General features: G+C 41.5%; 1 protein-coding gene across 1 annotated transcript; it reads left to right on the top strand.

The window, feature by feature from the left end:
- The first annotated feature begins 892 nt into the window (after positions 1-892).
- On the top strand, positions 893-9,416 carry LOC134216329 (D-3-phosphoglycerate dehydrogenase). Its single transcript, XM_062695242.1, has 6 exons — positions 893-1,299; positions 1,378-1,428; positions 7,265-7,419; positions 8,361-8,713; positions 8,791-9,009; positions 9,112-9,416. Exons 1-6 carry the CDS (start codon positions 1,216-1,218, stop codon positions 9,246-9,248), a joined length of 999 nt encoding a protein of 332 aa, XP_062551226.1. The 5' UTR covers positions 893-1,215; the 3' UTR covers positions 9,249-9,416.
- Positions 9,417-15,814: the final 6,398 nt, after the last annotated feature.

The following is a 15,814-nucleotide window of genomic DNA, read 5'->3' as shown; positions in this document are numbered from 1 at the left end:
CTCGTGCATTAGATATACCAAAAAATGAGAGTTAGTTTTTTTTGCGTGTTTTGTTTGTAAAAATAGTATTTTGGCCATAACATCTGTGCCCATAGTCCGATTTTGCCAATTTTTAATAGCAAACAATGAGACAGGATTCCCCGTCCGGGAAACTGTTGTGAGTCAATTTTGTACACATACACACACGCACACATGTATACATACACACAAACAAACATCACCTCAATTCGTCAAGCTGAGTTGATTGCTACATAACACTATGGCCTTCTATCAAAAGTTCGGTTTTGAAGTGATCATATAGCCTTTACTTATACTTATGTAGCAAATCGTTGATAATTGTGATTAAAAGATTGGTGTTCGTTAGACATGTGAGAAAAATGTGTCAACATTCTTAAAAGTTCTGCTGATCATCATGATTATGGAATATTTTTCGTGCCGGCTCAACGTTGCATAGCTAATCATCAAATCTCTACCCGATGCTATAGTAAGTCCATAACGATGACGCTTCAGCGGATTGTCGACCTACTACATAGTACTTGATAATCTGTTTTACATACGCATAGACAGAATACAGATAAGCTCAAGTGATCGTTACAGAAGCACTGATAACGCAATTGTTTTCGATTAGCCCTTAGAAACTAGTCATCTCAGCAGCTATCACAGCCACGGGTATCCCGATTGTAATAAACAATTTTGAGCAGTAAACAGGAAAAGTGAGTTACTGACTACTGAGGCAGATACGCATAAGCAGTATCGTCAGATCGAACTGTTTACGACGGAGTTCACCATCATCGGGTTCAACGCTGATTCAGTGTACAAACATGTTTATTGCATCGTGTAACATTTCATTCCTGTCTCCGGAGCTTCGGAAGTACATACTAAGGGCTAGTGAGTGCGGTTTTGCATTTTTCAAGTGTGACCGGTTTGAATAATCAGCCGTCGGTACCTACCCACATACATATGCTGACAACAGTGACGACAAGAGAAGTTCTCTTCTGATAGTCCACCGCCTTGCCTCCTGCTACGTAGTTGATAGTGATGCACTTTTGCTAAATAGTTGATGAGGCCCTCGTCGTCGGTGTCCAGACGGTTGTGTCAGTCTTGAATTGGAAGCGCAGCAGTTCAGTTGCGCAGTGATCTTCTTGTGAATTGATCTCAATTGAAAATAATTTTCATTAAATCTACTGGCAGTGGTCTACATAGCAACTAAACATAATGGCTCTGGAAATTAAAAACGTGCTCGTGTGCGATGCGGTTGACAATTCGTGCGTAAAACTGTTGCAAGATCATGGAATTACAGTTAGTTCAAACAATTTACAAACAAAATTTAAAGAAATATAGTTTGAGTATTCATATGAATGCGTTTGCTCGTTTCAGGTTGATTATAAACTAAAGTTATCCAAGGAACAGCTGGTTGCTGAAGTAAAGGTAAAGAGTGTTGTTAATTTAAAAATCTGTTTCATAAGTTTATAACTCTTTTCGTCATATTGTTGAAAATGGGGTAATTATTAAAATCTTTACTTTTGTAAATTAAAGTCCATTGTCTGTTTGTAAAGTAGAAAGCTTATGCAATCTCATACTAAATTTCATGGCAGCAAGAGTGTGATGGTGTTACTATCAGAGACAGAATGTTATTCACGCACTTTGAAATATTTCCAGTGTATGATTTTAAATTGTTTTTAAGGTTTGCATTTCTGTTATCATCAAGAGTCATATTATCATCGAGAGTCGGTCATAGCAACCTGTTTCTGTTTCTTAAACTTCTAGCTCCAAATACTACATAGATTGATTTCTGTTTCAAGTGAAAATTTGGAAATTAAAAAAATGTCTCAAGTTTATTTTGTTCACTTATTCAGTCATGATCAGACTAGGGGAACAGACGGCTTTGGCAGGTTTTGTTCTATTATTGTCAGGGGGGTTTTTGTCGACCAAATTTTATCAAATTTAGCTACAATATTCTTTGATAAGCAAAGAATGTTTAGGCCAAATTTGGGCATAATCAGTCATAAAAAACCCCCCTGTCAATAATAGAACAAAGCCTGCCAAAGCCGTCATTACCCTACTTTAAGACCTTTTTAACCGAAATTCGGTAATTCCTTTGCCGAAACTTCGTCAATATTTTACCGAAATTCGGGAAAAAAATTTGCCGAGATCTCGGTAACGATTACCGATGACCGTTTTTACCGAAATTCGTCGAAATTATTGCCAATATCTCGGCAGTTGGATTCTCGGTAATCGGTAGAATTAAAATTTTAAGTGTGACCAGCTATCAGATTTCAAATTTTGCAGAGCACAAAATAAAGGTCGTGCGATTAACGACGTCAGTCGTCTAAACGCATGTGCTGTGGGAGTGGGAATTCGATTCTCGCCCTGGAGGAAACTTTTCGTAAAGCGGAAAATCTTCCACTGGTGTTGTGTGGATGTCATGATCGTTGTCTAATACTTGGTGTAAAGTGTTCAGTCTGTGTGACGGTGATTCTGTACTTTTTGTTTTATAATTTCAGTTAAAATTGCCAAGATGTCGGTGAAGCGACATTTTGGAAACCGTTATTTCTAAAAAACTGAACTTTTACTCAGCTGTGGAAAATTTATGTGGGTCCATTGTGAGAAGTGAAGGTGATAGACTTGTTTTCTTGAGAAACTGGTTTTCCTTGTTCCACCAATAACCAAGCTAGTTTTTCTTTAGCATTACAATGGAAATTTTAAATCAGGCCTGCCTCTAGCATATGGTCAGTCAAGTTTTTCTGTGCGATTCGAGGATACCTTAGTAAGATGGGGTCAAAATGACCCGAAATGGAAGTTCAAAGTAGTGAGCTGATCGTTCCAAAATTGCTTGGCTTAATTTTTAATGGGAATGAGGCATTCAACATGAAAAATATATTTTAAGGAGCAACGGGAACGATCCCACAGACCCAGAAAAATAAATGCTTATAGAATGGTCAAATTATAATCAAATTACAAAGTTTGCATATTTTTCGAAAAATAAACTCATAAATTTTGGAGTTATGCGGTGATTTGTTGGTTCCAGAGACATGTGGTCAAATATGGGAAGCATTACAATTGTTCCCCATACATCTTTCTATAACATAAGAGAATTTCCGAACAAAGTAGTCACTGCTGGAACCTGCAAGGTCCCCCTAGGAACTTGTTGAAGAGGACATTTTCGTTTTTTAATCAACATATACTGTGAGCGGCTTGTTTCGTCTTGATTTTCCACCAAACAGATGGTGATGCACTTGAAATCGATTAGTGATCATATTGGCCATTCATGGAACCTATGAGGTGCTTCCGGAAATTCCGTAGAAGAGGACATTTTCATTATCTAGAACAGAAATTAAAATATGTGAAATTATAATGTTAAATAACATGGATATCAGGTATACCTCGATTATATTTATTTATTATCAGACTAAGGCCGGAGTAGCCTGTGCTACCACGCAGTCTGCGGAGGGTCCGCAGATCGTCCTCCTCCTGATCGATCCACCTTGCCCGCTGTGCACCTCGCCTTCTTGTTCCCGTCGGATCGTTGTCGAGAACCATTTCCACCGGATTACTGTCCGACATTCTGGCTACGTGCTTGGCTCACCGCAGTCTTCCGATTTTCGCGATGTGAACGATGGATGGTTCTCCCAATAGCTGATGCAACTCGTGGTTCATTCGCCTCCTCCACGAACCGTCAGCCATCTGCACCCCACCATAGATGGTACGCAACACTTTCCTTTCAAAAACTCCCAGTGCGCGTTGGTCCTCCACGAGCATCGTCCAGGTCTCGTGTCCGTAGAGAACTACCGGTCTTATAAGCGTTTTGTAGATAGTCAGTTTGGTACGGCGGCGAACTCTATTCGATCGGAGAGTCTTACGGAGTCCAAAGTACGTACGATTTCCAGCCACTATGCGCCTCCGAATTTCTCTGCTGGTATCGTTATCGGCGGTCACCAGTGAGCCCAAGTACACGAATTCTTCAACCACCTCGATTTCGTCACCACCGATAGAAACTCGTGGTGGGTGGCTTACATTGATCTCTCTTGAACCTCTTCCTATCATGTACTTCGTCTTCGACGTGTTGATGACTAGTCCAATCCGTTTAGCTTCGCTTTTCAGTCTGATGTAGGCTTCCTCCATCCTCTCAAAGTTACGTGCCATGATATCAATGTCGTCGGCGAAACCAAATAACTGGACGGACTTCGTGAAAATCGTACCACTCGTATCAATCCCTGCCCTTCGTATTACTCCCTCCAAAGCGATGTTGAATAGCAGACACGAAAGACCATCACCTTGCCGTAACCCTCTACGCGTTTCGAAGGGACTCGAGAATGCCCCTGAAACTCGAACTACACACATCACCCGATCCATCCGGAAATCCGTATTCGTGCATTAGCTGCCATAACTGGTCCCGATCGATTGTATCATATGCGGCTTTGAAGTCGATAAATAGATGATGTGTGGGCACGTTGTATTCGCGGCATTTCTGCAGTACTTGGCGAATGGCGAACACCTGGTCCGTGGTGGAGCGTTCGCCCATAAAATCCGCCTGGTACTGCCCCACGAACTTGGGAGAGTACCTTGTAGGCAGCGTTCAGCAATGTGATTGCGCGGTAGTTGCCACAATCCAGCTTATCGCCCTCTTTGTAGATGGGACACACGACACCTTCCATCCACCCCTGCAGCAAAACTTCCTCCTCCCAAATCTTGGTAATGACCCAGTGCAGCGCTCTAGCCAGTGCCTCACCATCGTGTTTAAATAGCTCTCCTGGTAGTTGGTCAACCCCAGGGGCTTTGTTGTTCTTCAGCCGGCCAATCTCCTCCTGGATTTCCTGGAGATCCGGAGCCGGTAGAATTGTGTCCTGCGCGCGCTCCCCTAGGTCCATCACCATACCGCCATCTTCGTCTGCCACATAGCCATTCAGGTGCTCTTCGTAGTGCTGCCGCCACCTTTGGATCACCTCACGCTCGTTCGTAAGAAGGTTCCCGTTTATGTCCTTATACATATCAGGCTGTGGCACGTGGCTCTTACGTGAACGGTTCAACTTCTCATAGAACTTTCGTGTGTTATTAGTGCGGTACAGTTGCTCCGTCTCTTCACGGTCTCGATCTTCCTGCTGACGCTTTTTCCTCCGGAAAATCGAGTTTGTCTGTTCCGCGCCTGTTTATATCGTGCCTCGTTCGCCCTCGTGCGGTGTTGCAGCCATCTCGCCCATGCTGCATTCTTCTTTTCTACTAACTGCTCACATTCGCCGTCATACCAGTCGTTTCTCTGATCCGGGGGCACCGTGCCAAGTGCAGCGGTTGCGGTGCTACCAATGGCGGATCGAATATCTCTCCAGCCATCTTCAAGAGACGCTGCGCCTAGCTGCTCTTCCGTTGGGAGTGCTACTTCCAGCTGCTGCGCGTATACTTGGGCTAGTCTACCGTCTTGTAGCCGCCCAATATTAAACCGCGGCGTCCGACTTCGACGCGTGTTGTACACCGTCGAGAGTTTTGAGCGCAGGTATACTGCAACGAGGTAGTGGTCGGATTCAATATTCGCACTGCGGTAAGGGCGGACGTTCGTGATGTCGGAGAAGAATTTACCGTCAATTAGAACGTGATCGATTTGGGTTTCCGTTTCTTGGTTAGGAGATCTCCATGTGGCCTTGTGGATATTTTTGCGGGGAAAGAAGGTGCTTCGGACTACCATTCCGCGGGAGGCTGCGAAGTTTATGCATCGTTGGCCGTTGTCATTCGATACGGTGTGTAGACTATCCGGTCCGATGACCGGTCTATACATTTCCTCCTTCCTACCTGCGCGTTCATGTCACCGATGACGATTTTGACGTCCCGCAGTGGGCATCCATCGTATATCTGCTCCAGCTGTGCGTAGAACGCTTCTTTCTCGTCGTCGGGTCTTCCTTCGTGTGGGCAGTGCACGTTGATGATGCTATAGTTGAAGAAACGGCCTTTAATCCTCAGCTTGCACATCCTTGCGTTGGTTGGCTGCCACCCAATCACGCGTTGGCGCATCTTTCCCAGCACTGTGAAGCCGGTTCCCAGCTCGTTTGTGGTGCCACAGCTTTGGTAGAAGGTAGCCGCCCGATGCCCGCTTTTCCACACTTTCTGTCCTGTCCAGCAAATCTCCTGCAGCGCCACGACGTCGAAGTTGCGGGGATGTAATTCACCGTAGATCATCCTGTCGCAACCTGCGAAACCTAGCGACTTGCAGTTCCATGTCCCAAGCTTCCAATCGTGATCCTTTATTCGTCGCCTAGGTCTTTGCCGATTATATCGAGTCGCATTATCTCTTATATTGTTCGTAATTATTGGTTTTCCAGGCGGCTTATTGGGCCTGCGCAAACCTCCTGTCTCGCCGGAGGGCCATCGTGTCAGGGCTGTTTAGCGTCCCACCTAACACCAGGATTTGGGCTTGTGCGCTTTGAGCGGCACACGGTCGCTTTGGCGGAGCCTACTTGCGGATACATGCAGCTTTTTGTAGAGGTTTAACAGAGCCCACTGTCAAACCCCACCACATCCTAGGCAGGCGCCACAACTCGCAGGTGGCCTGGGGAGGGATCGTCAAGCCCTTGGACATAGTCCCTGCTGCTCCTGCTGTACCCAAATCAATACCATTCGATAACAAAGAATTAGTGCGCTAATTGTTTTGTTTTTTCATTTTTGTGATTTTTTTTTCAGTAGTGAGCACGTCGGAAAACAACAAAACACGTCACAAATTGAGCATAAATTGCCTGTTTTTCTAATGTTATTGATATAGGAGCATGTTATCAATAATGGAACAGATACCCTACATATGTACACTAGAGCCTGGATGCTGACAGTGACGGGTAGGCATCCAGTCACTGCACTGCTGGTAATTCATTATATTATTCAATTATTTTAAAAATTAATATTTGGTGACAGTTTATCATGTTTTGCCATGTTTCTACAACAGCCTTAACGCACATTTAAGGTACGAGAAAGGTAAAAGCATCCTCATTAAATCTGCTTTACATCCTGACCTACACCACTCAAACGCAATATACTAAGTTATCACAAATGAAATCGATAGCGTTGTCCTATCTTAGTAATTAAATATACTGTTAGGTGCTTCTTGGAAAAGCTAATATAAATAATCGTCCTTCCGTCCGCATTCTGAAATGGCGACATCACACGTGGGGTGAACTTTAATGATTTGGTCGCATCATCATTCGAGTGCCATTAATAGCATTGATCCGGTTTGCTTGCCGTTCGTGGCCACAATTGTATTGATTGCTGTATATTTGCTTCGCTTCAGGGCTATGATGCTGTCATCGTACGTTCCGATACGAAAATTACCGCGGAAGTATTGAACGCCGGCTCCGGAAAACTGAAGGCGGTTGGCCGGGCAGGAGCAGGAGTTGACAATATTGACATTGCTGCTGCCACCAGAAACAACGTTATCGTCTTGAAGTAAGTATTAATCGGTTCTGGAAATGTTTGGTGGGTGGTAATGGTTGGTAGGGTGCGGCCATAAAATAAATATTAAAATTGTTTGTAATGCCTAAACCGAAAATGGGGGATATAGGATTACTGGGGACCGATACTTGTGTGAGATAAAAACAACCATACATATGTATGTGCTGCATACTAGGGATATGACTAGAAGTGTTACCTATAGAACACACAGGATGGGCAAATGCTATAGAAATGAACTTAATGTAGAACTAAGGTTAGTTAGACCTTTTCGCCATAAAATCTAAAGACATTTTTACCAAAAGTAAAGATTCATATAGGGAAATAGCTCCATCATTGTCTATTTCACTGCAACAAATTCATTTCATTTAGAAATAAAAGAATAAAGCATACCTCTAATTGTGGTCAATGCTCAATTCAACAAATAAATTGCCTTTCTATCATTTATTTTTTGTAAAATACAGGGTACCTACCAGGAAAATGAAGGACCGATTAAGTTCGTTGGTCTGAGGTGCTCTCTACATAAACAAGTGTAAACTGTATAAATAACGGAAATATATTGCCTAATAACAACAAAAAAAGTCAGAATCGTCATTTGGTGGATAATTAATGGTTTTAAATTGCCAAAGACTACATAAAGCACTATTTTGGTTTCAAAATTCTAAGACATTGAGTCCACTAAGAAGATGTTATCTTCTAGCAAATGACTGAAAATATAAGAATCAAGGCAGCTGATACATTGGGTATAAAATTTTGCTAAGAAATGTCAAACGGTTTTCAATAAACATTTAGTGGTTATTACATATTTGAAAGCTCACACACTAATTATTTTCTCATATGTTCTGGGACACTCTATTGGAGGCAGATTATCCTACGAAAGAAAAACTTTACAATTCAGCATCAAATAATCCGTTGGTTTTTTTCATTAATACCGACAGCGCTCCCGGAGGGAATTCTATCTCGGCATGTGAGCTGACGTGTTTCCTAATTGGCGCGTTGGCACGCCCGTTCTGTCCAGCAGCAAGCAGCATGAAGGAGGGTCGCTGGGACCGCAAGTTGTACTCGGGAAGTGAACTCTACGGCAAAACGCTGGCAATTCTGGGCTTGGGACGGATCGGCCGGGAGGTCGGCGTTCGTATGAATGCGTTTGGTATGCGAGTCATCGGATTTGATCCGATTACAACGGCCGAAGAAGCACGGGCGGCTGGCATCGAGAAAATGGAGCTGGAGCAAATTTGGCCACTGGCGGATTACATTACCGTCCACACACCGTTGATTCCGGCGACGAAGAGTGGGTATTCTATTCTTAGTGATAATCTCGATTTATCTTCTTGGCGCCGTTTAAACAAACAAAGTGATTTTTTTCAGATCTGATTTCGTCTACCACCTTGTCCAAATGTAAGAAAGGAGTTCGCGTCGTAAACGTGGCTCGAGGCGGCATTGTTGACGAGGTTGGTCTTCTCGACGCTCTCGAAAGTGGTCAATGCGGTGGAGCAGCCCTCGACGTGTTTCCCGAGGAACCACCGAAATCGGAAACTAGCAAAAAACTCATCAATCATGCTAAGGTCGTTGCAACACCCCATCTAGGTACGGTAGAATTTGATATTTCGCAACTTCTGCTGCCACGTTTGGCAGTGAACTGTTTTTGCTTCTGTTCTTAATGTTTTTCCTGTTTTCTCCTATCAACAGGAGCCAGCACGTCAGAGGCACAGGTGCGAGTTGCCGTTGAAGTGGCTGAGCAGTTTATCGCTCTGACGGGAAAATCGGCTGCCTATACCCAGTATGGGGGTGTAGTTAATCGAGAGGTTTTGAAGAATGTATTTTGAATTGGATTAGGAATGGATATTTTTAGTATAGATAATGGTTTCATCGAATGAGGAGTGTTTTGTGTTTTCTGTTGGATATGATACGTAATGGAGATTAATAACCTACAATGACATTAATGCAAATAATTCATTAAAGGCATAAAAATAAACGGAAGTATCAAAATTTTACTATTGCAGTGGTTTCAAGCAAGAAAGAATTTTCCCTTAAGGGTTCGGTTGTAAATAAGAAGCAAATCGGCCTGAGCCGAGCGATTTTTTTAAATTACTGCCGTTTTGTCTTCTAATTTAACGACTCGCGCGTGCAGCCCAGAACATCTAAGGGCATCACGGACCTGTTATCGCTCACTCTATCACCATTCTGCTCATACGGTTCCCAATAAACAATAAACAATGTGGTTCTTTTATCCGGAGTTGTTCCGGTGGGTCACTGTTTTAGATGCATTATTTTTTGATTACTTTATAAAAGTGTTTTTTTAAATTATAATTAAGTTAATCACTCAGATGCAGTTATGACCACTACTTCTTTTTTTGATGATGTCACTTTTTTATTGCTATGTTAAGACTTAAGCTAGGATGGTGGATAACTACATACATACATGTCGCTTTTTTATTGCTATGTCACTTTTTATTGCTATTGGTACCACTATGGTAGATTTGCACAAGGGTATTATATCATAATCAAAAGCCATTATGACACCTGTTGCAAAAATGATTAACAGTAGGTTTCGGGAACCGACCTCGAAAAGGCCAACTCAATATTTTCACTCCATATTCGCAATTGTGAGCACGAATCTTTCATGATTTCTAGTTACTTAATTGACGAGCCGTTGCACATAGGAGTAAATGAGGTAAATTCTCGCTTAACTTTTCAAAAGGACCTAAGTAACATTTGTTTCATGAATTAATTTGAGTACTGCAATCAAAAGCTTTTATGTTGTTATGTTGATTGCGCTATTCAAATTAATTCATGAAAAAAATGTTACTTAGGTTCTTTTGAAAAGTTAAGCGAGAATTCCTGGACATAATTATTTGGTGCTTTCATTGATGTTATTTACACTTGTATAAAGCTTAACTAACATTACAATTTGATTCTGATAATTTTTGGCGACATTTGATTTTTAGTTTGATTAAGGGTATATGGTATGTATTTTAAATTGGCGATCTATCTAAAAAAACAACAAACATCAACAGTTATAAGTATAACTGGTTGGATAACATATTTTATCATTAGTATATCATTATCCGTCATAATACATAATGAAATTATGGATTTTTTGGCGATTCCCATGCGCTACAAACAAAGAACACTGAAAATCTAACTTTTTATTCAAACTATTATAACTCTGGAGTTCGGACGAGTTCGGATAAGCTCTTGGTAGCAATAGAAGCATGGAAAAGCTATCTTTCATTCTGTTCTGGTTTCAGAAATTTATTCTCTTTTATTAACAACTAAAACTTAATTTTAAAATTTGAGAAAAATTATGCGCGTGTCTGAACAAGTGTTTAAAATATGCTTAGAGTGCATAAACAACTCAAATAAACTTATATATTATTTCATTATATGATACCTCAAACTAGAAATTCCATGTTGAAAAGTCCATCAAAATAGTAAATAACGCTGCGAATAACTCATTTTATGAGCATATTGAAATGGAGAAAAACGCTATTAATTTTATTTAAAAAACAACAGACTTTCATCGACTATCTTTCAATGTAGACATACCTGTTTCGCCCTGAAAACTCCGCATGGTTATTCTACAAGCTATATATTATGGAATGGAACTATATTTGTTTGGGTTTATTCAATTTCATAAATTTGGTTTATGGCAAGGTATTGACTATAGTTACTCCTTAGTGCGTTGGTACATATTGTTCACAGGCTGTGCAAGCGCCTCTTGTATAGAGAGAAGCTGTGAACTCGGTGATAATTTCGCTGGGACTGCTTATGCCGATTTACCGAGGAGTCCACTTCCGCCACCAGCGGATAAGGATTCTAGTAGAGCTCATGGTCCGGCTGCGAGATGTGGTCGTTCATGGTGTACAGATCGATTGTAGCATGGACTCCGGATCGACTCGGCCGAGTGGCAGAATCCAGGCTCAAGATCGTGCAATGGTCTTCCTCCATATCATTGCTCCAGATGGTGCCATTCTGATTGCCGCGACTGTTGTCCCAGAATTGGAGCTTGGCATTCAGATCACCGTCATTGATGTGTTGACTCTGCCACAGAATTATTGATGATATGCTTGATGACATCCCTCTTGAGGGCGGCCGATAATCCATCGTCGGCTTCGATTTATGATGAGCAGTACGCCGCGATGAGCTTGATAGAATCCGATAGCCCAGAGAAGATGTGTTTTCGACACCGATAGCCTCGATGGTGGTCAGCTGGAAGCTCAGTCGAAGATGACAGTCGATGCAGTAGCGAAGGGCGATAGCAATACCACTTCCCCTGGTTGGTAAGTCTAGTCTCATGATTTGGAAATCCAGAATGTTGTTTTAGGTGCGTTCGGGTAACTATACCCTTCTCCTTCTCGTAAACCCTTCAGCTCCATTTTCTGCTTACTAGTTAAGCTAAGCATGTGTTCCAGTTAGTCAAAATGGTTTTACAACTACGCAGACGGGTGGCGTGCTGCATGAAGATCGAGGCCAGTTGCTCTGGGGTGTAGAGCTGATAAGTTTCTTCCGGTGGAAGTGATTCATTATCCGACTGACAACGGAATCCAGGAGGAGGAATTCGGAGCTATTCACTGGAGGATAGAACAGGCGGTGCTAGAGCATGAACCGACGTAGTTGCCGCTAGAGGTGTGCGCCACTCCGATATTCGGCGGCGGTGTTTGTCTGAATTTTGATTGGCGGCGGCAGCGTTTTGAGCGTCACGCTGAAAGCCATTTTAAGCGATTTGTAGTTAGCCTCCATTTAGCCTCCAAAAATAATGTGCTGTTGTAAGGTTCCTTGGAGGCTAACTACAAATTGTTGGAGGCTAAGGTTTTAGGGCCTTTTAATGAAAAACTAACAATTGGAAATTAATTATTTAATTATTTCCAATCGGGTAGCATATAAAAACTTTAAGTATACCTCTTGGAAAGCGTTAAATATACGAATTTAAATTTTACTGAATCAACTTGCATGCAAGTTTGGAGGCTAACTGCTAAATTTTGGAGGCTGAGGTGCATGCATCAATCTGAAGTAAACGAATCTCACAGAGGGCTACAGGAGGTCCTCAAGTATCGTTTGAGACCTTAGGAATGAGAATTCAACAGTGCTTTCTCAAATTTATCCCAAAATGACGGTTTTTGTGATTTTCTTCAATATTCCTGGAAGCGTCATACAAAACCTTGGAGGCTAAGGTTTGGGGACCAAACCAAGGTAAATCAATCTCACTGCGGTCTACAGGAGGTCCTTACGTATCGTTTAAGACCTTAAGAATGAGAATTCAACAGTGCTTTCTCAAATTTATCCCAAAATGACGGATTTTATAATTTTCTTCAATATTCCTGGAAGTGTCATACAAAACCTTGGAGGCTAAGGTTTGGGGACCAAACCAAGGTAAATCAATCTCACTGCGGTCTACAGGAGGTCCTTACGTATCGTTTAAGACCTTAAGAATGAGAATTCAACAGTGCTTTCTCAAATTTATCCCAAAATGACGGATTTTATAATTTTCTTCAATATTCCTGGAAGTGTCATACAAAACCTTGGAGGCTAAGGTTTGGAGACCAAACCAAGGTAAATCAATCTCACTGCGGTCCACAGGAGGTCCTTACGTATCGTTTAAGACCTTAAGAATGAGAATTCAACAGTGCTTTCTCAAATTTATCCCAAAATGACGGATTTTATAATTTTCTTCAATATTCCTGGAAGTGTCATACAAAACCTTGGAGGCTAAGGTTTGGGGACCAAACCAAGGTAAATCAATCTCACTGTGGTCTACAGAAGGTCCTTACGTATCGTTTAAGACCTTAGGAATGAGAATTCAACAGTGCTTTCTCAAATTTATCCCAAAATGACGGATTTTATAATTTTCTTCAATATTCCTGGAAGTATCATACAAAACCTTGGAGGCTAAGGTTTGGGGACCAAACCAAGGTAAACCAATCTCACTGCAGGCTACAGGAGGTCCTTACGTATCGTTTGAGACCTTAGGAATGAGTATTCAACAGTGCCTTCTCAAATTTATCCCAAAATGACGGATTTTATAATTTTCTTCAATATTCCTGGAAGTGTCATACAAAACCTTGGAGGCTAAGGTTTGGGGACCAAACCAAGGTAAATCAATCTCACTGCGGTCTACAGGAGGTCCTTACGTATCGTTTAAGACCTTAAGAATGAGAATTCAACAGTGCTTTCTCAAATTTATCCCAAAATGACGGATTTTATAATTTTCTTCAATATTCCTGGAAGTGTCATACAAAACCTTGGAGGCTAAGGTTTGGGGACCAAACCAAGGTAAATCAATCTCACTGCAGGCTACAGGAGGTCCTTACGTATCGTTTGAGACCTTAGGAATGAGTATTCAACAGTGCCTTCTCAAATTTATCCCAAAATGACGGATTTTATAATTTTCTTCAATATTCCTGGAAGTGTCATACAAAACCTTGGAGGCTAAGGTTTGGAGACCAAACCAAGGTAAATCAATCTCACTGCGGTCCACAGGTGGTCCTTACGTATCGTTTAAGACCTTAAGAATGAGAATTCAACAGTGCTTTCTCAAATTTATCCCAAAATGACGGATTTTATAATTTTCTTCAATATTCCTGGAAGTGTCATACAAAACCTTGGAGGCTAAGGTTTGGGGACCAAACCAAGGTAAATCAATCTCACTGTGGTCTACAGAAGGTCCTTACGTATCGTTTAAGACCTTAGGAATGAGAATTCAACAGTGCTTTCTCAAATTTATCCCAAAATGACGGATTTTATAATTTTCTTCAATATTCCTGGAAGTATCATACAAAACCTTGGAGGCTAAGGTTTGGGGACCAAACCAAGGTAAATCAATCTCACTGCAGGCTACAGGAGGTCCTTACGTATCGTTTGAGACCTTAGGAATGAGTATTCAACAGTGCCTTCTCAAATTTATCCCAAATGACGGATTTTATAATTTTCTTCAATATTCCTGGAAGTGTCATACAAAACCTTGGAGGCTAAGGTTTGGAGACCAAACCAAGGTAAATCAATCTCACTGCAGTCCACAGGAGGTCCTTACGTATCGTTTAAGACCTTAAGAATGAGAATTCAACAGTGCTTTCTCAAATTTATCCCAAAATGACGGATTTTATAATTTTCTTCAATATTCCTGGAAGTGTCATACAAAACCTTGGAGGCTAAGGTTTGGGGACCAAACCAAGGTAAATCAATCTCACTGTGGTCTACAGAAGGTCCTTACGTATCGTTTAAGACCTTAGGAATGAGAATTCAACAGTGCTTTCTCAAATTTATCCCAAAATGACGGATTTTATAATTTTCTTCAATATTCCTGGAAGTATCATACAAAACCTTGGAGGCTAAGGTTTGGGGACCAAACCAAGGTAAATCAATCTCACTGCAGGCTACAGGAGGTCCTTACGTATCGTTTGAGACCTTAGGAATGAGTATTCAACAGTGCCTTCTCAAATTTATCCCAAAATGACGGATTTTATAATTTTCTTCAATATTCCTGGAAGTGTCATACAAAACCTTGGAGGCTAAGGTTTGGGGACCAAACCAAGGTAAATCAATCTCACTGCGGTCTACAGGAGGTCCTTACGTATCGTTTAAGACCTTAAGAATGAGAATTCAACAGTGCTTTCTCAAATTTATCCCAAAATGACGGACTTTGTAATTTTCTTCAATATTCCTGGAAGCGTCATACAAAACCTTGGAGGCTAAGGTTTGGGGACCAAACCAAGGCAGATCAATCTCACTGCGGGCTACAGGAGGTCCTTACGTATCGTTTGAGACCCTAGGAATGAGAATTCAACAGTGCTTTCTCAAATTTATCCCAAAATGACGGATTTTATAATTTTCTTCAATATTCCTGGAAGTGTCATACAAAACCTTGGAGGCTAAGGTTTGGGGACCAAACCTAGGTAAATCAATCTCACTGCAGGCTACAGGAGGTCCTTACGTATCGTTTGAGACCCTAGGAATGAGAATTCAACAGTGCTTTCTCAAATTTATCCCAAAATGACGGATTTTATAATTTTCTTCAATATTCCTGGAAGTGTCATACAAAACCTTGGAGGCTAAGGTTTGGGGACCAAACCAAGGTAAATCAATCTCACTGCGGTCTACAGGAGGTCCTTACGTATCGTTTGAGACCTTAAGAATGAGAATTCAACAGTGCTTTCTCAAATTTATCCCAAAATGACGGACTTTGTAATTTTCTTCAATATTCCTGGAAGCGTCATACAAAACCTTGGAGGCTAAGGTTTGGGGACCAAACCAAGGTAAATCAATCTCACTGCGGGCTACAGGAGGTCCTTACGTATCGTTTAAGACCTTAGGAATGAGAATTCAACAGTGCTTTCTCAAATTTATCCCAAAATGACGGACTTTGTAATTTTCTTCAATATTCCTGGAAGCGTCA

Source organism: Armigeres subalbatus, chromosome 2 (genome assembly GCF_024139115.2).
Source record: "Armigeres subalbatus isolate Guangzhou_Male chromosome 2, GZ_Asu_2, whole genome shotgun sequence".
Lineage (NCBI taxonomy): Eukaryota > Metazoa > Arthropoda > Insecta > Diptera > Culicidae > Armigeres > Armigeres subalbatus.
This window is presented reverse-complemented; position numbering and strand designations above follow the sequence as displayed.